Source organism: Leucoraja erinacea, chromosome 28, assembly GCF_028641065.1.
Source record: "Leucoraja erinacea ecotype New England chromosome 28, Leri_hhj_1, whole genome shotgun sequence".
NCBI lineage: Eukaryota > Metazoa > Chordata > Chondrichthyes > Rajiformes > Rajidae > Leucoraja > Leucoraja erinaceus.
In genome coordinates, this window is record NC_073404.1 from 18,059,637 (window position 1) to 18,087,042 (window position 27,406).

The 27,406-nt window shown below is 40.8% G+C and overlaps 2 protein-coding genes across 3 annotated transcripts in view; one reads left to right on the forward strand and one right to left on the reverse strand.

Moving 5' to 3' along the window:
* On the forward strand, window positions 1-10,564 carry polr2j (RNA polymerase II subunit J). 2 transcript variants are annotated; one of them, XM_055657922.1, is made up of 4 exons: window positions 2-157; window positions 7,019-7,108; window positions 8,337-8,511; window positions 10,436-10,564. In XM_055657922.1, the coding sequence occupies exons 1-4, from the start codon at window positions 105-107 to the stop codon at window positions 10,469-10,471; spliced, it is 354 nt and encodes a 117-aa protein (XP_055513897.1). In that variant the 5' UTR covers window positions 2-104; the 3' UTR covers window positions 10,472-10,564. The 2 variants fall into 2 exon arrangements, with proteins under 2 accessions (XP_055513896.1, XP_055513897.1); XM_055657921.1 differs by lacking the exon at window positions 10,436-10,564 and having other exon boundaries at window positions 1-157; window positions 8,337-8,574.
* LOC129710462 (general transcription factor II-I-like) overlaps window positions 6,347-27,406 on the reverse strand; it is a 121,994-nt gene continuing 100,934 nt past the window's right edge. Inside the window, exons 27-35 of the mRNA XM_055657418.1 lie at window positions 25,635-25,818; window positions 22,450-22,499; window positions 20,388-20,456; window positions 15,643-15,720; window positions 14,994-15,077; window positions 14,691-14,874; window positions 14,180-14,208; window positions 13,893-14,030; window positions 6,347-12,674 (exon numbers count right to left, since the gene is read on the reverse strand). Of these exons, the coding sequence (XP_055513393.1) occupies window positions 12,613-12,674; window positions 13,893-14,030; window positions 14,180-14,208; window positions 14,691-14,874; window positions 14,994-15,077; window positions 15,643-15,720; window positions 20,388-20,456; window positions 22,450-22,499; window positions 25,635-25,818 (878 nt within the window). The 3' untranslated portion in view covers window positions 6,347-12,612. The remainder of the gene's footprint in view (window positions 12,675-13,892; window positions 14,031-14,179; window positions 14,209-14,690; window positions 14,875-14,993; window positions 15,078-15,642; window positions 15,721-20,387; window positions 20,457-22,449; window positions 22,500-25,634; window positions 25,819-27,406) is intronic.

Below are 27,406 nucleotides of genomic sequence, written 5' to 3' on the forward strand. Positions count from 1 at the left end.
CAGTTCCCGGAGTGTCCAGGCGGCGGCGCTGTGGGCGGGTGGCGAGGCCCAGCGTCGGGCGGCATCTCTTGTCCCCGCGGCTGCCTCGTTGTTCACTCGGCGACATGAACGCGCCGCCGGCTTTCGAGAGCTTCCTGCTGTTCGAGGGAGAAAAGAAGTGAGTGGAGAAGAGAAGGAGGGAGGGAGGGAGGGAGGGGACAAGGGTGGAGACGAGGGTGGAAGGGGAGAGCGAACCGCGGGACCGCGCCTCTCAAATCCCCTCCCATTTCATCCCCATGTACTCCACCCCCCCCCCCCCTTCCTTCCCTGCCTCTCTCCCCCCTCCTCCCCCTCTTCTTCCCTCCCCTTCCCCTCTCTCTCCTCCCCCCCTCCCCTCTCCCCCTCCCCTATCTCACCTCCCCCTACCTCTCCCCCTCCCTCTCCTCCTCCCTTCTCTCTCTCTCTCTCTCCTCCCCCTACCTCTCCCCCTCCCCCTCCCTCCCCCCCCCCCTCTCCCCTCCTCCCCTCTCTCTCCTCCTCCCCTCCCTCCCTCCTCCCTTCTTCCCTCCCCTCTTTCGTCCCCCCTCTCTTCTGTCTCTCCCTCCACCCCCTTTCCCTCCATCCTTTCCACTTGCCGACGTACCTAATCTGCCTTCAGCCCGTTTCCACTGGGACAGGCAGAGCTTTTGCCCAAGAAGCTAGAGTGAGTGCGAGGGGTGAATTGTATGCATCGAGTCATTACATTATATGCGTCGAGTCATTGACGAGAAAGGTGCCTGTGAAATATCTATTACAAATACATTGTAAATTTAGCTTTTCCAATGTTTACTTCTGAAATATATAGTGAAGCAAGTGATGTGACTGCACCAGTGGACATGGACATAATGGGTTCTCTCATCCGCATTGTTTCCTGCACCTCATCATAGAGTCATAGAGTGATACAGTGTGGAAACAAGTCCTTCAACCCAACTTGCCCATACCGGCCAACATGTCCCAGCTACACGAGTCCTGCCTGCCTGTGCTTGGCCCATATCCCTCCAAACCTGTCCTATTCATGTCTCAGGTAGACACAAAATGCTGAAGCAACTCAGCAGGACAGGCAGCATCTCAGGAGAGAAGGAATGGGTGACGTTTTGGTCAAGATCCTTCTTCAGACTTATATCCATATCTGATGATTTGATGTTGTTCAAATCTTAGAAACATAGAAAATAGGTGCAGGAGGAGGCCATTCGGCCCTTCGAGCCAGCACCGCCATTCATTGCGATCATGACTGATCGTTCCCTATCAATAACCTGTGCCTGCCTTCTCCCCATATCCCTTGATTCCACTAGCCCCTGGAGCGTTATCTAACTCTCTCTTAAATCCATCCAGTGACTTGGCCTCCACCGGCCTCTGTGGCAGGGAATTCACAAATTCAAAACTCTCTGGGTGAAAACGTTTTTTCTCACCTCAGTCTTAAATGGCTTCCCCTTTATTCTAAGACTGTGACCCCTGGTTCTGGACTCACCCAACGTTGGGTACATTTTTCCTGCATCTAGCTTGTCCAGTCCTTTTATAATTTTATACGTTTCTATAAGATCCCCCTCATCCTTGAAAACTCAAGTGAATACAAGCCTAGTCTTTTCAATCTTTCCTCATATGACACTCCCGCCATCCCAGGGATCAATCTCGTGAACCTACCCTGCACTGCCTCAATCACAAGGATGACCTTCCTCAAATTCGGAGACCAAAACTAAACACAATACTCCAGATGTGGTCTCACCAGAGCCCTATACAACTGCAGAAGAACCTCTTTACTCCTATACTGAAATCCTCTTGTTATGAAGGCCAACATTCCATTAGCTTTCTTCACTGCCTGCTGTACCTGCACGCCAACTTTCAGTGACCGGTGTACAAGGACACCCAGGTCTCGCTGTACCTCCCCCTTGCCTAACCTAACCCCATTGAGATAATAATCTGCCCCCTTATTTTTGCCGCAAAGTGGATAACCTCACATTTATCTATATTATACTGCATCTGCCACGCATCTGCCCACTCATTCAACCTGTCCAGGTCACTCTGCAACCTCCTAACATCCACTTCACAGTTCACACTGCCACCCAGCTTTGTGTCATCCGCAAACTTGCTAGTGTTGCTCCTAATTCCCTCTTCCAAATCATTAATATATATGGTAAACAGTTGCGGCCCCCAACACCGAGCCTTGTGGTACTCCACTCGCCACTGCCTGCCATTCTGAAAAGGACCCGTTCATTCCTACTCTTTGCTTCCTGTCTGCCAACCAATTTTCTATCCATGTCAATACCCTACCCCCAATACCATGTGCTCTAAATTTAGTCACCAGTGTCCCGTGCGGGACCTTATCAAAGGCTATCTGAAAGTCTAGATACACTACATCCACTGACACCCCTTCGTCCATTTTACTTGTCACATCCTCAAAAAATTCCACAAGATTAGTCAAGCATGATTTCCCTTTCATAAATCCATGTTGACTTGGTCTAATCCTTTTACTGCTTTCCAAATGCCCCATTATTACCTCTTTAATAATTGACTTCAGCATCTTTCCCACCACTGAAGTCAGGCTAACTGGTCTGTAATTCCCCGTTTTCTCTCTCGCTCCTTTCTTGAAAAGTGGGAAAACGTTAGCTACCCTCCAATCCATAGGAACTGAATCGATCGAACATTGGAAAATAATCACTAAGCATCCATTATTTCTAGGGCACCTCCCTGAGGACCCTGGGATGCAGACCATCAAGCCCAGGGGATTTATCATCCTTCAGTCCCATTAGCCTACCTAATACTATTTCTCACCTAATGAAAATTTATTTCAGTTCCTCTACCCCCTTAGATCCTCTGTCCTCTGGGAGATTGTGTGTGCCTTCCTTAGTGAAGACAGATCCAAAGTACCATAACCATATAACCATATAACAATTACAGCACGGAAACAGGCCATCTCGACCCTTCTAGTCCGTGCCGACATAATCTCCCCTATCCCATATACCTGCGTGACCAGACCCTCCATTCCCTTCCCATCCATATAACTGTTCAACTTTTTTGCCATTTCCTTGTTACCCATAATAATTTCTGCCTTCAAGGGACCCACATTTGACTTTGCTTCTCTTTTTCCCTTAACATATCTAAAGAAGCCTTTAATGTTCTTCTTTATATTCCTGGCCAGCTTCCCTTTGTACTTCATCTTTTCAGCCCGTATTGCCCGTTTTGTTTCCTTCTGTCGTCCTATGAAAGTTTCCCAATCCTCTGGCTTCCGGCTACTCTTTGCTGTGTTATACATCTTTTCTTTTAGTTTTATTCTATCCCTAACTTCTCTTGTCAGCCACGGTTGCCTCCTACTCCCCTTGGAATCCTTCTTCCTTTCTGGAATGAAATTATCCTGCGTCTTCCGGATTATGCCCAGAAAGTCCTGCCATTGCTGTTCCACCGTCATTCCTGCTAGGATCCCTTTCCAGTCTACCTTGTCCAGCTCCTCTCTCATGCCTTCATAGTCCCCTTTGTTCAACTGCATCACTGACATTTCCGATTTAACCTTCTTCTCAAATTGCAGATTAAAACTAATCATATAATGATCACTACCTCCAAGCAGTTCCTTTACCTTGAGTTCTCTTATCATATCTAGTTCATTGGACAACACTAAATCCAGAATTGCCTTTTCTCTGGTCGGCTCCATTACAAGCTGCCCTAAGAAGCCATCTTGGAGGCATTCTACAAACTCTCTTTTTTGGGGTCCTGAAACAACCTGATTTTCCCAGTCTACTTGCATATTGAAAACCCCCATCACCACAGTGGCATTACCTTTGTTACATGCCAGTTTTAACTCCTGCTGCAACTTACACCCTACATCCGGGCTACTATTAGGAGGTCTGTAGATAACACCAATTAGTGTCTTCTTGCCTTTACAATTCCTCAACTCAATCCACAGTGACTCTATGTCATCCCTCGCAAGGGACTGAATTCCATCCCTTACCAGCAGAGCTACCACCCCTCCTCTGCCCACCTGCCTGTCCTTTCTATAGGATGTATAACCCTGCATATTAAGTTCCCAGGCCCGATCCTCCTGCAGCCACGTCTCAGTAATCCCCACAGTGTCATATCTCCCAACCTCTAACTGAGTCTCAAGCTCATCCACCTTACTTCTTATACTTCGCGCATTCATATACAAGACTTTTAATCTTCTAAATTTATTCCAGGTAAAGATCAATCAGCTTTTTAGGGTAGAGAATTTGGAAAGCTTACAACTAATAAGTTGAAATTTGGAAAGCTTACAACTAATAAATTAGAATTTTCCCAAGTGGCTGACCCCAGAGATTTGCCTTATCTACACCATTTTATCTGTTGCTGATGCATGTGAGGGTAGGAAGCAAAGCCCAATTTTCACATGGTGGACATTCAAGGCTGTGTTAGGTGGCTGTACCATTGTGCTAAATGGAATGGACCAGGATCAGATGTGACAGCTTAGAACAGGCATTCATGAGGTGCTGTGGATCACCGGTTGCAGAAATGTTCACCATTTCATTTGTAACCTTATTAGCTCAGCATATGCCTCGCTCTACCATTACAACCAAGTAGAGAATCAACTGGTTAAATAATGCCATATGAACAGTAGCACTTGGAATATCTTTTAGTGCATTTCTCAACTAGTGAAGCTGCAACACTGGATATAATGCTTGATGATTGGTTGTTTACCCTGAATGTACAGGGCTAAGTAATCCACATTTAACAGACCAGTTATTGCTCACCACTCTTATCAGACTAGCTGTGAACGGTGAGGATAAGTAAACACTTGATGAGAGAGGAAATCTTAAAGAACATGCACATCCTCATGTCCAGCATTTGAGTGGGGGAAAAAAGTACTCAAGCATGGCCCCCCAAATGCATTCATTTAGCAGCGTCATGTGAATAATGTATTCAGCTTCCTCCTACAATCATAGAAGCCAATTTGATGCACTCCGTCGTATGAACGACGTATCAAAGAGCCCTGGTAATATGGAATGGGAGCAAACGCTCTAATAATTTGGGTCATATTTGCACAAAGATGATATGGTTGTTGAATATCAATCATCCCAGTGCCAAGATTCCATTCGCAACTTCTCAGCAAATGCAGCAGTTTATGTCGGGCTGCAGCAAGACCTAGACAACATTCAGGCATGGGATGGGGATGGTAAGTGGTAATGGCAATGGTCATTATCTTCAAGGAGCAGATTGAAGGGTTATCATTGACTAGAAATGTGGCTGCTCAATAGTGACTGCAAGAGCAAATAAGCTGGATGTCCTGCATAGTGTGCCTCACCACTTAATACCACAAAACCTTTCCACCATTCGGCAAAAGTTAAATGTTATGAAATATACTCTGTCCGATGAGTGCAACTCCAACAATGCGTATAGCAAATCTCTTGATTGGTAAACCATCCATCACTCATGGATAGTTGAAGGGTGTTTTTTTCGGACTGGAAGCTTGTAGTGCACCTCAGTCCTGAACCTGTTGCTGTTTATGGTACATTTAAATGATTAGGATGAAAATGTGGATTAGTGAATTTGCAGGTTAAGCTAAAGTAGGTGATTTTGTGGACAGTGAAGATGGTTATAAAAGATTACAGCAGAATCTCGATCAGCTGGGCAAATGGCTGAGGAAGGTCCAATGGAGTTTAATAGAGATACACGTGAAATGTTGCAATTTGGGAAGTCAAACCAGGGTAGCATCTTCGCAGTGAATGGTAGGGTTCTTGGGAACATTGTAGTGCTGAGTAAATCTAGGGGTACAGAGTTTGCTGAAAATGGTGTCACAGGTAAATAGGGTGGTAAAGAAGGCTTTTGAAACATTGCCCGTTATCAGTCTGGATATTGGGTATAGAAGTTGGGATTTTATGTAGCAATTGTACTGAGCAACCCATCTATGTTTACGTCCATGGCATTTTATGTATCTCAAACAGCGAGGTCCCAGCACAGATCCCTACAGAACTCTACTGGTCAGAGATCTCCAGCCTGAATATTGTCCTTCCACCACAACCCTCTGTCTTGTATCAGTAAGCAAGTTCTGGGATCCATACAGCAAAGTCAGTTAATTCAGTGCTTCTTAATTTCCTGGATCAGCCCACCATGGGGTTTATTAAAATCCCTGTAGACAATGTCCACTGCCATAACCTCATCGATCACCTTCAAGCCTCCTGCAAGCATTCCGTTTGGTTTGTATTATTTGACCATAGTAAGTTTACTATTCATTTTAATGTTGACTCCACCATGTAGTTAGGCGATATTAACATAATGAACCTGTTTAAGTAATGAAGATTATAACAGTGAAAGTCCATTGGTTTCTTGTAAGGCAGAGCAAGTTTGCAGTAGGCAAGACACAACTTAGTTGAGTTTATAAATTGCTTTATTCCACAGTAGGCAAAACATACAGAATGTTGAGTGTGATGAAACACACTCAGTACAGTCAGTATAACTTCTGTTTGCATACTATAACAAAAATAAAAGAACAAGAGCATTCTAGACCATTTCAGTTGGGCTTCACAATATATGAGCTCTCTCTGACCAAGGCAGAGGCTGTCCAAGTGCCTGACTGATTCTTTGGTGTCTCTGTACTGATCACGTTTGTCAACATGCTTATGCTGGATGTCTTCAGAATGACCAGTCCATATATTGCTAATGAATGGGCCATTGAGATCTGTGCAAAGGCAACTTAAATCACTCTCCGCCTACCTGTGGATGGCCAATCCAGCAGGAGGCTATTTGGGAAAGTTTCCCTTTTCAAGGAATTTCTGACAAAACATATCAAAAACCTGTGTCCAAGTTATATTCATGGTAACAACTTTGCCAACCGTAGTTTTGGTTAAATTGCAGTTTCCCAAGAATTATGTTTCAGAGCGTTTGACAGGTACCTGTGAAATGTTCCCTCTTAATTGTATTCCTCTATTGAATACTTGTCAAGTTGATGTTGATCTAGTTCATATTGTGTGTTTGGTGTGCAGGTATTTTCTGACGATTAATTTGTTTGTTTTGTACTATTACCATTTTTCTTTCTCTTTAGAATAACAATAACAAAAGACACAAAAGTGCCAAATGCATGCCTATTCACCATTAACAAGGAGGACCATACCCTGGGTAATACCATCCGATCGTAAGTAAAAAACTTCACTCAGTGAATCTATTTTAACATATTTAATAATGTTGGGGTGCTGAAGGTGTTTTAGTTGTGAACTTTTAGAATCCTCCAACTACCATCCCTAAATTTCTGTTCACTCCCATCAAGGAGTGTGTTATTGCCTATGGTTCCACAGGTTGATTTCCACATTTGACTAATTTACTGTTACATCAATGCCAACTTTCACTTTGCTGCTACAAATCACTTTGGTTAGTACAGAATAAGTAATTCCCTTTAAACTCAGACAAGTGTTTATGGATTTGCAGATGTATTAGGGCCAAATGTAGACTGAAGCATGCCACGGATTTGAGCTCATTTTTATTTTTCTTCCACCATCACAATATCTAGAAAGCAACCTTGAAGCAAACCCCATTCACTCAACCATGAGCTCCCTGACCTACCACCTCCCTATTGCAGGACTGCCTTGGTCAGCTGTTTCTATCAATTCAGAACACACTGGTTCATGCATCCTAAGAGATCATTACCCAATAAATTGAACAAAGCAACTGAATGCTCTATTGCAAGGTTGCTTCTAAGGAGAATAAATCTGGTGTGAGCAGTTTATTCACCAATTATTGGTGTTTAGTTCACAGGTATTTGCTAATAAATGTTCTAATACGGATTACATTTACTTGTAGATCTATGATACCAAAGGGTGTAACTCAGATGGTCAAGGATTTTCTTACGTTTAATTGTGGTTATTATGATAGCTGACACTCACCTGTAATGCTTGAAGTCTGTCTTTTGACCTGCACCCCTGATCCTCAGACACAAAACCTCTCGTTGGACCGTTCAGAATGAGCTGAATGTTCATGCCATTCAGGCAGATCTTGTTTGAGGGGTCAGTTGCAATGAAGACTATATGCATCTTTATAGCTATATAATTGTTAGTGAATGGGTGATTATGGATACAGTGAGCAGAAGGGCCTGTTTCTGTGCTCTGACAACATGAAGAAGGAATCAACCCCAAATTCTCTCCAGAATATGAGGAAATTATATCATCCCCAATAAAATCCTTCTGTGGCTGCCTTCCAGAGTTAACAAGTCGCACTCAACAATTTAATTTTTTGATGTATAGTCTTAGCATTCATATCAAATTGCAGAAGTACATTTGCGATCAATGTGGTGTACAGTCTGTGAGGAAATAAGGAATTTGGGATTAAAGTCACCTTTGACAACATAAATCTGATGTTTTGCTTTACAGGCAGTTGTTGAAAGACCCCCAGGTGTTATTCGCAGGTTACAAAGTACCTCATCCGCTCGAACATAAGATTGTTATCCGTGTGCAGACAACTCCAGACTACAGTCCACAAGAGGCATTTACAAATGCCATCACTGATCTGATCAGTGAGTTATCTCTTTTAGAAGAGCGGTTCCGGGTAAGTTTCAGTATGGCGATTGAGACATGGCCGGCAGACCTGATTAATTGTGGTGGACGTTAAAATATATTTTAGATATGTTTCAGTGTAGAAATATTTTGTTCAGCTTGAGCATCCCATTAGCTTGAGTATTTGCTCACTAGCATTGCCAGTGAGTTTCACATGGGAGACCATAGGGCAACATTAACAAATGGAGAGGCTTTAAGTTTAAGGATATTTCGTATTGGCAGGACAATTCAATTTAATACATCATTAGTTTGAGTACCTGAACAATCAATGTCTTTATGTTCCTTGCAATTTCCACTGGCTTTGCCCACTGATTACTTGTATCCTTTGGTATCCCCTCTCCATAAACCCACCTGTATTATGGTAAATTGAAACCAAACAACATTGAGTCTGATCATCGTTCTCTAGCACGTCTATCATTGCAAACCTTTACATTCTAACCCTTTTGAAATAAAACCCTCGGCGGACTTTCTTGAATGTTTCTTTTTGTGCCCAAATAGTCGCAGGATAATAATTTCAACAGTTTTTGCTCCTCCGCAATACAATCTCCACACAGAACTATTTCCATATTTGACAAAAACCTTCAGAAGCTTTGTTAGTGTTTCTGAAACAAAATTTGTTGTGCATCAATGTCATTTGCATTTTATATAATGCAAAGCTTATGATCCCAACCTAGTAACATTCTTATTTCCTGCAAATTATGTAGGTAGTTCTGCTATAACACAATATTTGCAATCCTAATAAACATTGTGTTATAGAAAATGGTGTTATGAAAACAATGTCAATGGGGGAAAAGGGGGTTAGTGTTTCAGACTCACTATAACCAAATGGGGTGGGAGATTGCAACCTTCACGTGGTCCACCCTATTTCGACTAATGCAATCAACCCGACATGCACAAACAAATAGATCAAATAGAACAAGTTGACCCACAAATTTAGGCTGTGCACGCCATACGCAAGAAGAAGAACCAAATGATTTCTCCAACAGTATTTCCAAAAATGCGTCTTTTTAAGGGCAGCACAATCGCATAGCTGTACAGTTTCTGCCTCGATCTGGGTTTGATCCTGACCTTGGGCTCTGTCTGTGCGGAGTTTGTACATTCTCCGTGATGGCGTGGATTTTCTCCTGTGCTCCAGTTTCCTCTCACATCCCAAAGACGTGTAGGTTAATTAGCTTCTGGTTAAAAAAAAATGTACCCTAATGTGTAAGATAACGAGTGTACGGGTTTGCGTGTGCTGAAGGGCCTGTTCCTAAGCTGTCTCTATAAACTAAACTAATAACTAATTTTTTGTTACTGCAGGCTAAAAGTACTAAACCCTATATACTATGTTGTTTAATAGCGTATCATTGCATAAATGTCAATAGCGTAGTAATTTCAATTGTCACCTGCTGTGTAGGTAGGAGCTGTGTTTTTCCCCAGAGATAAATGTATGATTACTGCAGCTAGGCTACATGGAATTTTTTTCTCCCAGGGCAGTTATTCAGCTTGCCACTTTCCATTGTAACTTTTAAGTGATTCCACGGTTCCTTTTGAAATTATGTGATATTAAGTCCACAAGATACAAATACTCCCTAATTCATCACTCCTGGTATATCTAATTTGCATTGTGGGATAGCAGAACTACCTGTATTCCTTTTAATTTCTACCCCTCGACCAGTTGCCAATCCACATTCAAAATCTTATACTTGTGTTGGGTGGTTCCATATTCATAGATGTGATTAGACCTTATGTTAGCTGTCCCTATAGTCAAATTTCCTTACAAACTTTCTCAGCCTTTGTTCTAGTTTCTCATTCTGCCTTCTCCAAACTCACTTGTGTTGAGGGTCTCCCTCAGACTTCTCACAAAGCTGTCCTGTGCTGACATAACAATATTTGGTTGATCAAAGTGACTAATGAAAAAAAATCTTCTATTCCAGGTTGCCATTAAAGATAAACAAGAAGGGATTGAATAAAAAGACATCAGAATGCATCTGATTTACAATTCATTTTGTAAAATATTGTTTGACTATCTTGATTACAAATTAAAATTAAGTTATTACAAAATATTTGTACGCTGTTCTCAATGTGGCCATACTGGTTTTTTCTCATTGCAAAAAACTTGTAATATCTTTCACAATGTTGATGTATAAACTGTAAAATAGATTAAATAATAGGGCAATGCAACAGCAATATCATCCATATTCCAATGTCCAAACCAACATATTGGGAATGATCTTCAGTACAGGCCATCTATTTTAATGGACATCTTTCCCCAAATTATGTTCAGATTTTATAACAGGACCTAGCTGTTAAATGGACAGGAGGGTTTCTGAACAAAATAATAGCTGCAGCCTAGGGAGCAACCGCACAAGAAAGCACGTACAACCAATTTAAACTCTTAACAAGGCAACCACAAAACATTTATTAAGGTCATAGTTAGTGCTACTGCCTTCTCCAGAGAAACCAATTCAATCCTGACCCAAGGTGCAGTCTATATGAAGGTGCATATTCTTCCCCTTGGAGTGTTTCCACAAGGTAATATTTTTCTTCTACATTCTAAAGATATGCAGGTTGGCTAAATGGCTACTGTAAAATATTTCTTGGTATTTTAGCCATTTGGAAAAATAATCGATTGCCAATGGTCCCGAGGAGGGAGTTGTTTTTAGGGTACTGGGAAATACAATGAATGAAACTGAAAGGTTTGCTCTGCTGCAAACTGGCATGATCTCAATGGGATGAATGGTCTCAGACAACAGGAAAATAGATTTTGTTCAACGGGTTGCAAAGCAACTAAGCCAGTTAGGATTGTGTAGAACTGGTGGTGGAGAGTTGGGTAATGCCATGGAATTTTCATATGTCTAGAAGCAGAAAACAAATTTAAGTCTAGTCAAATGCTTTGTTACCAAATGAAATACATATCGAATAGTTTAAAACTCCAAGTTTTCCAATGGGATAATTTCACCTCTAACTAGCATCTGAACTAAGTTTCCCAATGTATACACCAGCTCATTTTGAAGTTAATAATTTAAATATCAAATACTAAATGTTCAACCCATCAATATGCTTTTGTACTTTGAGAAAAGGATGTCAAAGCTGCTGCACAAGTTTAGAATGTACACTTTTAAGTGCAAGTGTAATTTCTCACTTGCAGTTGCATTGAATGAACATGGATTCTATTTATTCCTCCAAATAGTACACCTTTCTCTACAAACAGTTCCTTTCGCCTCCCATTCAGTTCCAAAAACAACCTAATCTCACATTTGGTTGCCATTTTAATTCACTGTTCTATCCCTACCTGAACCTATCAAAACTAAATGGAAACAAATAATTTGACGATACCTCAGAAATAAATTACTGATCATCCTCACTGCATTCAACATTTCAAATGGGATACATGTAATGACTCTATGGTTGCTCTAAAATTTATTTTCTTGACTTCAGTCCTTTTTTGCATCTTGTGGACTGCTTTCCATCAATCATATTTCCTCCTACTTCAACATTTTTTGTTGGAAACAAAAAACTAATCCTTCAATTTAACTCAACTGACTTAAAGGAAATGTTTTTCTTTTTCACTCACTGAACATAACGGGACTAACAAAAACTCTAGATGTTGGTAAAACCTTCCTTACGACCAAAGGATTACACAATCACAGCATCCTGAAATTGAGAAAATATTCAAACTATCCATAATTTTGATTGAAGTTTTCATTTTCATTGTTTGTTGATACATTTTATGTAACTTTTTTGGGGACAAGGGTGGTGGGAGGCACAATTTCAGCATAATTAGTTACAATAATAAAAAATAATGCCTCTAACATGAGACAGCTCACAAACCAATTAGTGCCAAATACAAACATTCAACACAAATGGTGCCACCAGTACAGACAAAAGTATTTTTTCTTCACTTTAATAAAAGTATTCGGGTTGACAAGTCAGATGTACAGAACACACCCTCAACCAATGGAGACAATTCAGTGAATTTCACAAAGCAATAATCTTGTGCTGATAAAAAAGAAAAAAAATCTTTCCAATGGTACAAAAAGGTCAGGATATAAGCAAACATTTTTCCTATGTTGTACAGTTATAATACAATGATGCCCAAGCTTTCTGGAACTCACACCTCCACATTGGATGATTCTGGAGGCTGAGATTTCTCACGCAGACTGACATCATGTCCTGCAAGTTTGACGGAAAAAAATATCAATGCTATGTACAAGGAAATCTTCTACGTCAGTAAGGCTTATATCAATGTTTATGTACGTGGAGGTTCAGACAAAATATAATATTCCAAAGCATTAAAAATGTCCAAGAGCAGCAAAATAGTTGAAACAGCAGAAGGGAACCAGATAAATAAATCATCAGTGGACAGTAAATAAGTACCACCTCCTGCATTCATCAAACCAGTGCATTCCCTTTCACACAAAACTATACATACCATTGTGAAGGAAGTTAGCATAAATTTAAAATCCCCAATCACATCATTCGAGATGGCAATCTGAAACTTTGGAAACATTTTCTTCTTCAAATTAGGTCCTTATTTAAATAAATCAAATATCTAATTTCAGTTACATAAAATGTATCCAATTTCTAACCATGATTTCAGTTTGTTACTAAAAAAAAGATTTCCTCATGAAAAAAGTCACCATTCCCATTTCCTTACAAAAGTCAAATCTGAAGATACCTCTGAAGTTACTTCGGAAAACAAATGTGCAATTCTGAAAGTCAAAAGGACATTAATGGGCAGCAGTGGAGTTGCTGCTTTACAGCGCCAGAGACCCGGATTTGATCTTGACTACGGGTGGTGTCTGTATGGAGTTTGCACATTCACCCTGAGATCACATTGGTTTCCTCTGGGTGCTCCGGTTTTCTCCCACAACTCAAAGACGTGCAGGTTTGAAGCTTAATTGGTTTCTGTAAATCGCCCCTAATGTGTAGGATCCGAAACTGAGATAATATAGAGCTAGTGGACGAGGGATTGTTGTTCAGCATGGACTCAGTGGGTTGAAAGACCCGTTTCCTCGCTGCATGTCTAAAATAAATATGAATTATGTGCTTCTGGGAAGGTTGACTTTCAAACTGGAACAAATGATCTGGTCTTCACGTTCCAAAAGTACACAATAAGGGCAGCTACACAGCTAAGATACTCATTCACATTCCTCGACAGTTATCAAAAGCTGCTTCTAACCATACAACCTTTCACTTCCCTGCACACAATCTCAGTTTTACAATATCAAAGATCTTTACTGAGCGTGAAACAAACTCTTGGAATCTTTAATACAACTTGTTTTATTTTACCTGGACACTGACACCCTGCAGTTGATGTGAAAGAAACCAAATGAAGTGGTCCGCAAAGTAATCATTAATTCAAATGATTGAGCTGAATGGTATATTCACCTTGTGCTGTAGGTGGTACCAGCGGTGCAGTAGACATCACAAGTGTAGGAGATGGGACCAATGAGGCAGTTGGTAATATGGATGCAGATGCCACAGATGTCACTACTGGACCTTCTGCTGCACTTTGTTCAGCTAGCTCTACAAAACAAGGCAAATATAATTAGTTAATTCAACACTTGTCATTCAGGTATTAAATTTTCAGACAGAATCTACATTCTCACTTGCATTCAAACATAAGATATACATCAACTATACCAAGCAATCTCACATGATTTTTTTCCACTTACGGTTATTAATCAGGAGGCCTGGAAAAGGTCTGTAGGAGGGGGAAAAATATACACATTTTTAGTTGTATGCAAAATAGTTTATGTATCTCATGACCAAGATTTAACTTATTCTGTAAATTAAAGCCCCAAGTAAATTCTCATCCTATTCTCATATTAGGACCGTAAGGTCTGAATGACAATAAAGGAAATTCAATTCAATATTATTTTAAAGCTACACAGTGTAGCCTTCCATGCGTAGAGAAGTGAGGCAGTGGCTACAGAGGACATCTGGGCGAATATTCTATATCTTATTCAAAATCACTAGCTTAACACAGTTGGAAAGCAGAATTTGCATCCTATCCTTCAGTGGTAGACCGAATCAACATAGTTTAGATCATCACCGCGCTGCTCATTCCCGCATTGTGATGGTAACTACCAACATTATTCCCTTTGCTATTCACTGGCTGCAAGCATGACATTTAACATGTGACACCTTCTAGATGTTCCAGTGAAAGGCCTCAAGCCATCTTACCGTATAACTGTAAATTTGATAAAGTTTGCAGACTCCAGGATCTTTTTCATGGCACTTATTTCAAGGTAACTGGGTGCTTTAAATGGAACTCCTGGAGGCATACCATCAACTATTACACAACCTGGGTTCGTGGTTATCTTTCTGTAAGGAACCTTTACGGGGAAATTCATTCCGATGGCTTCACCTGCAATAAAGATAATTTCTAACTGTCTGCTTTCATGTCTTTTGAAACAAAGCAGCATCTAATCCAATTATGGTGTAAGCAATGATACTAACTTTTAAACATTTATATCAAAACATTACCAAATTTCTTGCTGAACAGGTCATTTACTTGTTCTCTCAGTTGTCTAGCTTTTTCCACCTTGGACACTTTTTCATTTTCTCCTTCTGAAAGAGAATAAACATTGTCACTCGTATAAGATTTTCAATTTTCAAATACAAAGGCAGAATAACCAAATTCCTGACTCCCTTATTTTTCATCTTAAGTACATCCTCTACTTCCAGTAATATATTGCCTACCATTTCAAAGAATATATTTTCAATGGAATACTCTATAATGAAAACAGCAGTCCTCCTTACCCATGTTGTAAAAACCACTACACCAAGCCAGCTACAAATAAAACATTGGCATCTTTTTCTACCTGGGGCATATAAATCAAAGTTCTCAGCATTTCATTTAAAAATAACAGTAAATCTTATCAAAGTCTATATGAATATTTACTGTGGCAATATTCAATTTAGTTTTTTTTAATTTCGCCATTAAGGTTAATGTCAATGTCGGATCCACATATATAGAAACAATTAAAATGTGTTAACTGAGTATTCAACACTAATATTATGATTGAAAAAACAAACAGAAATGAAAGCTAGATATTTATAATAATGCACTGAATGTAGTTGGACAGAAAATCCATCACTCTACTGTATAGACATATAAACATGTGCATCCTACCTGGGACCGTAACTTGAATAATGTTAAGGTCATCAACACCTGTTGCGGTTGGTAACCCACCTGCTCGATTTCCCAAACCTGACATACAAAACATTTTAAGAGACCATTTCTCCCATTTAAACAGAAAAAAAGTTACAAAGAATTAAACCTTTAAAAAGTAATCCTTAATACATGTAATCCTTAGAAAATACATGTTTTGTGGTCTGATCTTACAAATAACTAATATAAATATTTGCTGCTTTACTTTAGGCAATCAAATCTATTATATCGCTAAATTGTTATTCTTTAATTATTTTCAAGTATCCAGTGTAATTATTTCCCTTCAGTTTATGCATTTTATATTGTGTTTTACTTAGAACACAAATTTCATTCTTCTACTTAAAAATTAAGCACATTCATAGTCAGTAATGCAGCATATACATTATACATATATACATTTTTTAAATCTCAAAACGTAGTCTGAATATTCATTGAGCCTTTGAGTAGCTCCAAAGTAGATCAAAGGTGGCGATAACAGACAATGGATAGGTTAAAAACTGACAGCGTGATGTATATCGGAAAAGATGGCTGAACTGGAAGTCACCAGGTTAGATAACCATAATCTTTCAGTGCCCTATGCATCTAGGGGACAGAAAAGCAACACATGTTGCTCTCTCATTCAAAAGAGGACGGCAGGATAATCCTAGCATCTACAGGCTAGTTACGTTAACCCTGGTGATGAAAATGCTTTTAGGAAAATTGATCCAGGATAGGTTATTAGGCACATGGATGGAATCCGATTCAAGCAAGCCAGCACACATTTGTGATAGCACATAACAATCAATCAATTTAATCGTTTTGTTTTGAGGAGGTAATGAAGAGAGTGGAAAAGGCCAATGCAGTCAATGTGATATATACAGACTTCAAGAGGGTTTCCGATAAATGCTGTATAACTGGCTTACCAAGGATGAGGAATATGGATAAAAAGGACTGTGATATATAGCACGAAAACAAATTTGGCCAAGACAAAAATGCCATGGTGAATGGCTTTCCCCCCTCTAGAGAATGGAAGGAGGCAAACGTTTAAGAACTGCAGATGCTGGAAAAATCAAATGTAGACAAAAATGCTAGAGAAACTCAGCGGGTGAGGCAGTATCTATGGAGCGAAGGAATAGGTAACGTTTCGGGTCGAGACTCTTTTTCAGACTGATGTGGGGGTGGGAAGAAGAAAGGAAGGGGCAGAGCCAGTGGGCTGTGGGAGAGCTGGGAAGGGGAAGGAGGGAGAAAGCAAGGACTACCTGAAATTGGAGGTCAATGTTCATACCACTGGGGTATAAATTACCCAAGTGAAATATGAGGTGCTGCACCTCCAATTTGCAGTGGGACTCATTCTGGCCATGGAGGAGGCCCAGGATAGAAAGGTCGGATTCGGAATGGGAGGGCGTTGAAGTGCTGAGCCACCGAGAAATCAGGTTGGTTAATGCGAATTGTGCGGAGGTGTTGCCAAGCATGCGCTTGGGTCTCACCGATGTAGAGCAGTTGACACTTAGAGCAGCGGATGCAATAGATGAGGTTGGAGGAGGTGCAGGTGAAGCGACAAGTGTAGCATTTTCTGCAAGGGAAAGTACCGGGGAGGGGGTGGTTTGGGTGGGAAGGGACGAATTGACCAGGGAGTTATGGAGGGAGAGGTCTCTGCGGAAAGCCGAAAGGGGAGGAGATGCGAATATGTGGCCAGTGGTGGGATCCCATTGGAGGTGGTGAAAATGTTGGAGGATTATCTGTTGTATGTGATGGCTGGTAAGGTGGAAGGTGAGGACTTCTCCAAACTGAGTTTCTCAGTCATAAAAAGGTTACTACACAGAAAAATTCCACAGCATCTGCTGCCTTGCTACCCCTTACCTGTTGCTTGCACTTCTTGTTTTTCTTCTTGTAGGAGGCAAACTGTGACATTCTCCAGACATTTATTTTAATCTTTATTAGTAACTTAGACTTGTTGCAAACCACAACCTCTACATTTTCAGATATAATTTAGCTGCATTGAAATGCAAAGGGAATTGTGATAAATTACAGCAGGACAGAGGCTGGGAAAAGCATGGTTTAAAAAGCATGGAAAAAGCACAAGTTGAATTCAGAGAAATGTGAGGTGGAATTTAGATAGAGGACGAATGAGCATAACTCTAGAATAGGGAATACTGTTCTAAAAAGGAGCGCATTTATAGTAGAACCTGTGATATTGCTGCACAGGTCATCAAAAGTGGAAGACAGTTTGAGAAAGTTAGTTAATACGCTAAATAAGGCATCCATAATTCAATGTTTTATCAAGAGAGACTTAAAACTATGAAAGGAGGAAAGTCATTGTGAATCTTGGGCGGCACAATGAGAGTTGCTGCCTTACAGCGCTAGAGACGTGGGTTCGATCCCGACTACGGGATCGAACCCCGTGACCATGTGAGTTTTCTCCGAGATCTTTGGTTTCCTCCCACATTCCAAAGTGTAGGTGTACGTTAATTGGCTTGGGTTTGTATTCTTGGTATAAGTGTAAATTGTCCCTAGTACGTGTATGGATAGTGTTAATGTGCGGGGATCGCTTGTCGGCACAAACTCGGTGGGCTGAAGGACCTGTTTCCGTGCTGTATCTTGAAACTAAACAAAACTAAGCCTTTGTAAAGCTCTGGACTCAGTTTGAATATTGTGCTCAATTCTAGTCATCTTATGATGTGGATGCAGTTGAGAGGGCCACAAGAGATTTAAAAGAATGGTTCCTCAGTTGAGAGCCCCTTTACATGGATAAATTGGAGCTGCTGGAAATGTTTTCTTTGGAGAAGGCCAAGAGAAGATCCTGCAGAGCTATGTAATTTGGTGAGGGATCTGGATAAAGTGAATAATATGCCACTGTTCCCACTGGAGGAGATCAAGAACCAGAAATATAAAATAAAAGGGGAAGAGAATGAATCGGGTTCAACACAAATTCTTTTTTAAAAATTGCAGTGCGGTTAGAATCTGAAATGCATTTTTAGCAGGCATTGTGGAGACAGGTTCAGTTGCAACCTTCAGAAAGGAACTAAATAAATATACTGTGTATAAGAAAAACAAGAAGTGCAAGCCACAGGTAAGGGGTAGCAAGGCAGCACAGATACTGTGGAATTTTTCTGTGTAGTAACCTTTTTATGACTGAGAATCTCAGTTTGAATGATTTTCCTTAAAGTCTCCTAAGCGCACAATTATATGTACAGACTTCACACAAGTAGGGGTGCTTGTAAGGTGGGGAGGAGGACCTGTAAAGAACTACAGTGCCCTCCATAATGTTTGGGACAAAGACCCATCATTTATTTCTTTGCCTCTGTACTCCACAATTTGAGATTTGTAATAGATAAAAACCACATGTGGTTTAAGTGCACATTCTCAGATTTTAATAAAAGCTATTTTTATACATTTTGGTTTCACCATGTAGAAATTACAGCAGTGCTTATGTATAGCCCTCCCCCATTTCAGGGCACCATAATGTTTGGGACACAATGCTTCATAGGTGTTTGTAATTGCCCAGGTGTGTTTAATTGCCGCCTTCATGCAGGTATAAGAGTGCTCTCAGCACCGTCTTTCCTCCAGTCTTTTCATCACCTTTGGAAACTTTTATTGCTGTTTATCAACATGAGGATCAAAGCTGTGCCAATGAAAATCAAATAGTCCATTATGAGACTGAGAAACAAGAATAAAACTGTTAGAGACATCAGCAAATCCTTAGGCTTACCACAATCAACTGTTTGGAACATCATTAAGAAGAAAGAGAGCACTGGTGAGCTTACTCATCGCAAAGGGACTGGCAGGCCAAGGAAGACCTCCACAGCTGATGACAGAGTTCTCTGTATAATAAAGAAAAATCCCCAAACACTTATCTGACAGATCAGAAACACTCCTCAGGAGTCAGGTGTAGATTTGTCAATGACCACTGTCCGCAGAAGACATCATGAACAGAAATACAGAGGCTACACTGCAAGATGCAATACAGGTTAGCTGCAAAAATACTGTTGATGGTACTAACACAATGAATTCTGAAGTGTTTTGACACATCCTATCTGCTCAAATTCAAACAAATGCCTCAAAACACATTGGCCGACAGTTCATTCTACGGCAAGACAATGATCCCAAATATACTACAATAGCAACAAAGGAGTTTTTCAAAGCTAATAAATGGTTAATTCTTGAGTGGCCAAGTCAATTACCCGATTTGAACCCAATTGAGCATGCCTTTTATATGCCGAAGAGAAAACTAAAGGGGACTAGCCCCCAAAACAAGCATAAGCTAAAGATGCATAAGCTACAGGCCTAGCAGAGCATCACCAGAGAAGACACCCAGCAACTGGTGATGTCCATGAATCGCAGACTTCAGTCATTGCATGCAAAGGAAATGCAATAAAATACTGAACACAACTACTTTCAATTACATGACATTGCTGTGTCCCTAACATTATGGTCCCTGAAATGGGGGGGGGGGGGGGGGAACTATGTATAAACACTGCTGTAATTTCTACATGGTGACACCAAAATGTATAAAAATGGCCTTAATTAATATCTGACAATGTGTACTTCAACCACATGTGATTTTTTTCTATTACAAATCTCAAATTGTGGAGCATAGAGGCAAATAAATAACTGATGGGTCTTTGCCCAAACATTATAGAGGGCACTGTAAATGACGAGAACAAACATTTCAGGTGAAATGGGCATTTCACACAATATGGAGTTAGGGGACAGATCCTTCTGTTTACCTGCAACAGTCGGAGTAATAGTAGTCTTCACTTCAGGGATTTTCTCGTCGGTTGTTTGCGACCGTGCTGCTTTGAGAAGAAAACACAACTGACAAAAAAGTTGCAACCAACTGCATTTGTACTAATTATGCCTCAGTGGCCCTAAACTAAACCAAACTCTTAACAAAATCCAATCTTTGCCAATCAAAAACTAAAGATCTATTCTTGCTGAGACGATATGAATAACTTTAATGCTCAAACAATAGTGGTAACTAAAACCTCTGAATCCATTGTAAAGATTAGAAGTCCAGTGCTCTTCAACAAACCAGAGGCCTCAAGACAACACAACATTAATCATTTGACACAAGCAGCATTCTTCACATGTGCTGGAAATCCTCCCAGTGGTGTCTATACCCGAGACAAGCATTCAAAAAGATGCATGCCAAGCCAAAATAGACTCAATTGTCCTAATAATGGAAAGGACCAAATACTTTACAAAATTCTCAAAGCTTGATAGGGAAGATGCACATCTTTAAGCTTACAAAAATCAACTGGAACATCATTGAGAAGAAAGAGAGCGCTAGTGAGCTTAATAATTACAAAGGGGCTGGCAGGCCAAGGAAGACCTCCACAGCTGATGACAGAAGAATTCTCTCTATAATTAAAAAAAATCCCAAACACCTGTCTGACAGACAGAAACACTCTTCAGGAGTCGGGTGTGGATCTGTCATTGACCACTGTCCGCAGAAGACCTCATGAACAGAAATATAGGATACACTGCAAGATGCAAACCACTGGTTAGCCGCAAAAATAGGATGGCCGGGTTACAGTTTCCCAAGAAGTACTTAAAAGAGCAACCACAGTTCTGGAAAAAGGTGTTGTGGACAGGTGACACAAAGATTAACAAAATACTAAACATGACTACCTTCATTTACATGACATTGCTGTGTCCCAAACATTATGGTGCCCTGAAATGGGGGGGGGGGGGGGGGGGGGCTGTATGAAAACTGCTGTAATTTCTACATGGTGAAACCAAAACGTATAAAAATGGCTTTAATTAAAATCTGACAATGTGTACTTCAATCACGTGATTTTTTTTCTATTACATATCTCAAATTGTGGAGTACAGAGACAAATAAATAATTGATTGATGGGTCTTCCTCCCAAACATTATGGAGGGCACTGTATTTCTAATATTGTTTGGACACCCGTTAGAACAATTCGGTGATTGTTGCATTCCTCAAAACTATGATAATCCACTGCCCAACTATTTGGAAATCCTGAGGGTTCAGCATCTGGCTCATCGTCTCAATTCCCAATGCGCCATTATCTGTCTCTGGTAAAGAAAGCAATGAGGCATCTAGCTTCCCAAATTGGTGCTTAATGAACATCATTATTACTCAAGATTCTCCAGGTGATGTTTTTTGTGTTCTGTATCCCCCGCACTATCGTTCCACGCACTTGTAGTAGATTTCATAACTCTACCACGACACACACAAAGAGCAAATTAAATGTGTGATCGGAATATTGATAGAATAACATCTGATAAGTCTGGAAAATCTGCTAGTCCTGTACTACAGTCCAAACCTGCCTGATAAATGGAGGTTTGCTTTATACAATGGTGCGCTCTCTCATTTTTAAACTACCACCCCAAACCAATAGATTAATACAAAAAGAAACAATTTAGGCACTTTCAGAACAACGATTTAGACTACTTTACCTTAGCCCTACAAGTCTGTGCCAACCAGCGATCGCTCCGTGCATTAACACTATCCTACACACTGGGGACAATTTACAATTTTACCAAAGCCAATTAACTTTCAAGCCTGTATGTCTTTGGAGTGTGGGAGGAAACCAGAGCCCTGGAGAAAACCCACGCAGTCACATGGAGAACATACGTACTCCGTAAAAATAGCACCCGTAGTCGTTGTCGAACCTGGGTCTCTGCTGATGCAAGGCAGCAGCTCTACCGCTACAACACGATGCTGCCATACACTGGTCACAGGATAATTAAGTTACTGTGGTCACTTCACCTATCCACCGCGAGCACTAAAATATACTAATTGATTAATACTTTACTTACTAATAGGTCGTTTGGCAGCTTCCTGTAATGCAGTATGAAATATATCAGGTCTGTGAAGAAAACAAATTGTAAATTAGCTTTTAACAGTAAAAATAAAGGTTTGATTTATACCAGAATTTGCCCTAAGAATTGTCAACTATTATCTCAGAGGAGCTGCAGCTAGACCAGCGAGTGAGTGGATTGGCAGAAGGAAGGCTTTCTCCTCAGTGAGTAACGTACTGGAGGTTTAACAAGAACACCCAGGCTCAGCCCGGGGCAATTACCTTGAAGGTGGCAGAGGTGCTGCAGCCAGACCACGAGTGAGTGGATTGGCTGAGACGTCCTAATTAGTTGAGTTGATTAGATAAAATTGGTTGGCAGGCAGGAATCAAAGAGTAGGGCTTAACGGGTCCCTTTCAGAATGGCAAGTAGAGACCGGTGGGGTACCGCAAGGCTTGGTGCTGGGATGCAGCTATTTACGATATACATTAATGATTTAGATGAAGGGATTAAAAGTAACATTAGCAAATTTGCAGAAGGCACAAAACTGGGTGGCAGTGTGAACTGTGAGGATGTTTTGAGGATGCAGCGTGACTTGGACAGGTTGGGTGAGTGGGCAGATGCATGGCAGATGCAGTTTAATGTGGATAAATGTGAGGTTATCCACTTTGATGGCTAAAACAGGAAGGCAGATTATCATCTGAATGGTGTCAAGTTGGGAAAAGGGGAAGTACAACGAGATCTGGGGGGTCCTTGTTCATCAGTCACTGAAAGTAAGCATGCAGGTACAGTAGGCAGTGAAGAAAGCTAATTGTATGTTGGCCTTCATAACAAGAGGAGTTGAGCATAGGAGTAAAGAGGTCCTTCTGCAGTTGTACATGACCCTAGTGAGACCTGGAGTATTGTGTGCAGTTTTGGTCTCCAAATTTGAGTAAGGACATTCTTGTTATTGAGGGTAGGTTCACATGTGCAGGGTAGGTTCACATGGTTAAGTCCAGGGATGGCGGGACTGTCATATGTTGATAGAATGGAGCGGCAGGGCTTGTATACTCTGGAATTTAGGATGAGAAAGGATCTTATTGAAAAATAAGATTAAGGGTGATTACAAAATGCTGGAGAAACTCAGTGGATGAGGCAGCATCTAGAGAGAGAAGGAACTGCCGATGTTTCGGGTCGAGACCCTTCTTCAGGCTGATGTCAGGGGAGGGGGTAGGACAAAGAAAGAAAGTAGGTGGAGACAGTGGGAGGACTGGGAAGAGAGAGAAAGGCTACCTGGTTAGCAAGAGTTGAAGTGCTGGGCCACAGGGAGATCAGCTTGGTTAAGACGGACTGAGCGGAGGTATTCAGCGAAACGATCGTCTCACCAATGTAGAGAAGTTGACACCTGGAACAGCGGATGGAGTTGAAGAGGTTGGAGGAGGTGCAAGTAAACCTCTGCCTCACCTGGAAGGACTGTTTGTATCGTTGGATGTGGTCGAGGGGTAGATAAAGGGACAGGTGTTGCATCTCCTGTGGTTGCAAGGGAAAGTACCAGGGGAGTGGGCGGTATAGGTGGGAAGGTACGAGTTGACCAAGGAGTTACGGAGGGAACACTCTGCGGAAAGCAGAGAGGGGTGGAGATGGGAAGATATGGCCAGTAATGGGATCGCTTTGGAGGTGGCGAAAATGTTGGAGGATTATATGCTGTATGCGACAGCTGAAGGGGTGGAAGGTGAATACAAGGGGGAGTAACTGCGGTATGGGTGTAGGAGGTAGCACTAATGCAGTCGTCAATGCAGCGGAGGTAGAGTTAAGGGTCTGGACACGCTAGAGGCAGGAAATATGTTCCCGATGTTTGGGGAGTCCAGAACCAGGGCCACAGTTTAAGAATAAGGGGTAGGCCATTCAGAACAGAGATGAGGGAAAACTTTTCCACCCAGAGTTGTGAATCTGTGGTATTCTCTGCCTCAGAAGGCAGTGGAGGCCAATTCTCTGGATCCTTTCAAGAGAGTTAGAGCTCCTAAAGATAGCGGAGTCAGGGAATATGATGAGAAGGCAGGAACGGGGTACTGTTCAGCCATGATCACATTAAATGGCGGTGCTGGCTTGAAGAGCCGAATGGCCTATTCTTGCACCTATTGTCTATTATCTAGTGTATGTGGTCACAACTTTGCAAAGTTAAAAAAAATTCCTGCCATGTAGGATACATTAGCAGCACATTTATCTATAATTTTACTTACAACAGAGAAGGTCATTTAGCCCATTGAGCCTTTGCCGCTCTCGGAGCAGTATCATTTTCCCATTTGTTTTCCTTGTTACCTATTGTTCCTCATGCCTAATCCCTCCCACCCATCCCAAACCTCCTGTCATCCACCCACACCAGGGGAAATTTATAGTGGTTACCAGCAAGTCTGTGGGATGTGGGAGGAAGCACGAGTACCTGGGGGAAACCCCTGTGATCAGAAAACTCCAAGTCTACAAAAGTAGCTCTGTAGGTCAAGATCATTGCAACAGGTCCAATAGCTATAACATCTCTGAAAAGAGCAATTAAGGAATCTAGAGTTTTCCCGAGTTCAACAAGGAACTCGTCTATGGATCTATCATTCATAAAATATGAATGTTGAGGGGAAGGATAGAATTACTATTGTTGCAAATCGAGATGGAGGTGCATTGATCATTTCAGCACAACATCAATATTATTGGAAGAAGTGGGTTGACAACTTTTGCTATTGATATAACCAACAATGCGAAAATCAGTCGACTAAAATTGTAACGACGTTTCATCTATTTTAATAGCATTCTTACTCCAAGGACCATATAAATAGGGTGTATTACTCACCTTGTTACTTAAGAGATTAAGCAACAATTACTTCCTATAATTGTGAGGATTGCTTCCACCAATGTGGGGATGCAAGCACACATTCTGATGTGTTTAACAAATTTCATTTGTTCAAGCAGAATGTTGCAACAATGCTGTAATCAATATTTCAGCACTATCAATATTTAAGTTGTTAAACTAGCAGCGAACTTCATGCAGACAACCAACCCCTTACAAGCATTTTTTTGTGGCAGAGATCTGTTAAAAACTAAATGCTTTTAAACCGATTTTAAATTGTACTGTAGAATAAAACACACAATGCCAGTTATAGCACTGCACTTCTATTATACCAGACTTGGCGATCATAACTAAAAGATATTTTATATCAATTCAACGTAAAAAAACTTACTTCTTAATTATAAATTTGATTTTAGATTTTGCTCGGAGAATTTTTTCCAATCTCGGAATTCCAAAGGTTGATGGTCTCCTAAAAGGCACACCATCTGGCAAGCCTTCAATATAGAAATCATCTGGATGCGATTCAAACAGCGCATAGGGTACTTTCACTGGTTCTGAAACACCCAATGCTTCACCTGCATTGAAAGAGCAAGTTAGTAAAATAACACTACAGAAGCAAAATTTCAGATAATGGTTTTTAAATATCGTGCAGGTAATCTGAAGAAAGAGTCTGAAGAAGACTCCTGACCCAAAACATCACCCATCCATGTTCTCATGAGATGCTGCCTGACCTGCTGATTTATTCCAGCACTTGGGTGTCTTTTTTTTGCTCTTTTTCATCATGCAGTAATTCATGTCTAATGTCATTGTCCTTTCAAGACAACTGCAAAGTCACGAGGTAATTGGGTATTAAGGTGTAACAGATTGTCAAAGATCAGGTCAGTTGCTGTGGAGTGGTTGGAACATCTGAGGAAGGCATGTGAGATTAAATATAAATTTGCTGCCCTGCGATGGGTTCAGTAATCTCTAGACCAGCCTTAATAGAACCATCTAGTTATCATACCCTACAGTTAGAAGCATGGATTGCATATGAGTGCATGGGGTACATAGGTCCTAGGCCTGAGTGCAGACACGTGGCAATCCTCGTCGTATCTGGTTGAAGTTTCCGGCTAAGGGCCTAAATCTAGCTCCGATTTCAGGAATGGACTGCAGCTCCATTTTCTGTTATATGCTTTTTTTCTCTTTCACACATCCAACTTTATTTTAATCAACAGTACACTGTCACAAATGGTTTGGTTTGGTTTGTGCTTCTTCTGGGATTTTCTATTATACACAGGCATTTGTTGTAACCCTGCCCACAAACTCTCTTATTGTTGGAATACAGTGTTGGAAACTCTAATAAGTGATTGAAGCAAATGAATTTTCGGAAATTGTATAGAAAATTAGAATTTTTGGGATCAATTGAATATACTAGGACAGCGATAACAAATTAATGACCTTCTGTCAAATCCAGAAAGGACGTAACCTGTGTGAATGAAAGACATATTCCAGTTTCGCATTTATATTGACTTTCATTGGAGCAGTGTCAGAGATCAAGGCGTGACGGGTTACATGGAGACTGGTAGCATGACTGGAAGTTTGCAATTTAAATGGAATAGGTTCAAGAATCAATGTTCTAATCTGGATTCAGTTTAGTTTTGCCAATGTGCTACAGGTCATCACACAATTTACAAGAATCACAAAGTCCCGCTTTGCCTAGGAGAGGTTATTTCGGGCTGAGGGCTACAAGAAGCTTGGAAATTAGAGGAGAAACATGCATCTCCTGCTATTGCAATGAGAGGTCCTGTCAGAATCAGTGTTGGCGGAAATTTAAAAATGAACCAGTGTCTCTGAGGGAAACTACCTTTCTGAAGGTTGAAAGGATACTATAAAGACAAATGTATCTTGTTGAAAAATGTATCTCATTGTCACTGCATTCTATATGCAAGCAGTCACAAAAATCTTAACAATTTAGTCAAGCTATGAAAAAAACAAGAACCTTTAAAGCTTCCTGATCATGGCAGTGGTACAATAAGCGAGTTCGGTATTCCGAAAGACGCAAGGAATCATGGGATATGTCAAAGGTCAATCGCGATAAAGAAAAAGTGAACAAAGTGCTCACTGTCTAAACTGTGTATAAATTCTTATCTTTATTCATAATTTATGTGTAAAAATATATTTAAT

Bases quoted from the DNA above. Each gene is read 5' to 3' on its own strand.
- polr2j (XM_055657921.1), top strand. From the start codon at position 105: ATGAACGCGCCGCCGGCTTTCGAGAGCTTCCTGCTGTTCGAGGGAGAA. The intron at 158-7,018 runs GTGAGTGGAGAA...CTTTCTCTTTAG, and splicing joins CTGTTCGAGGGAGAAAAGAA to AATAACAATAACAAAAGACA. The intron at 7,109-8,336 runs GTAAGTAAAAAA...TTTGCTTTACAG, and splicing joins CTGGGTAATACCATCCGATC to GCAGTTGTTGAAAGACCCCC.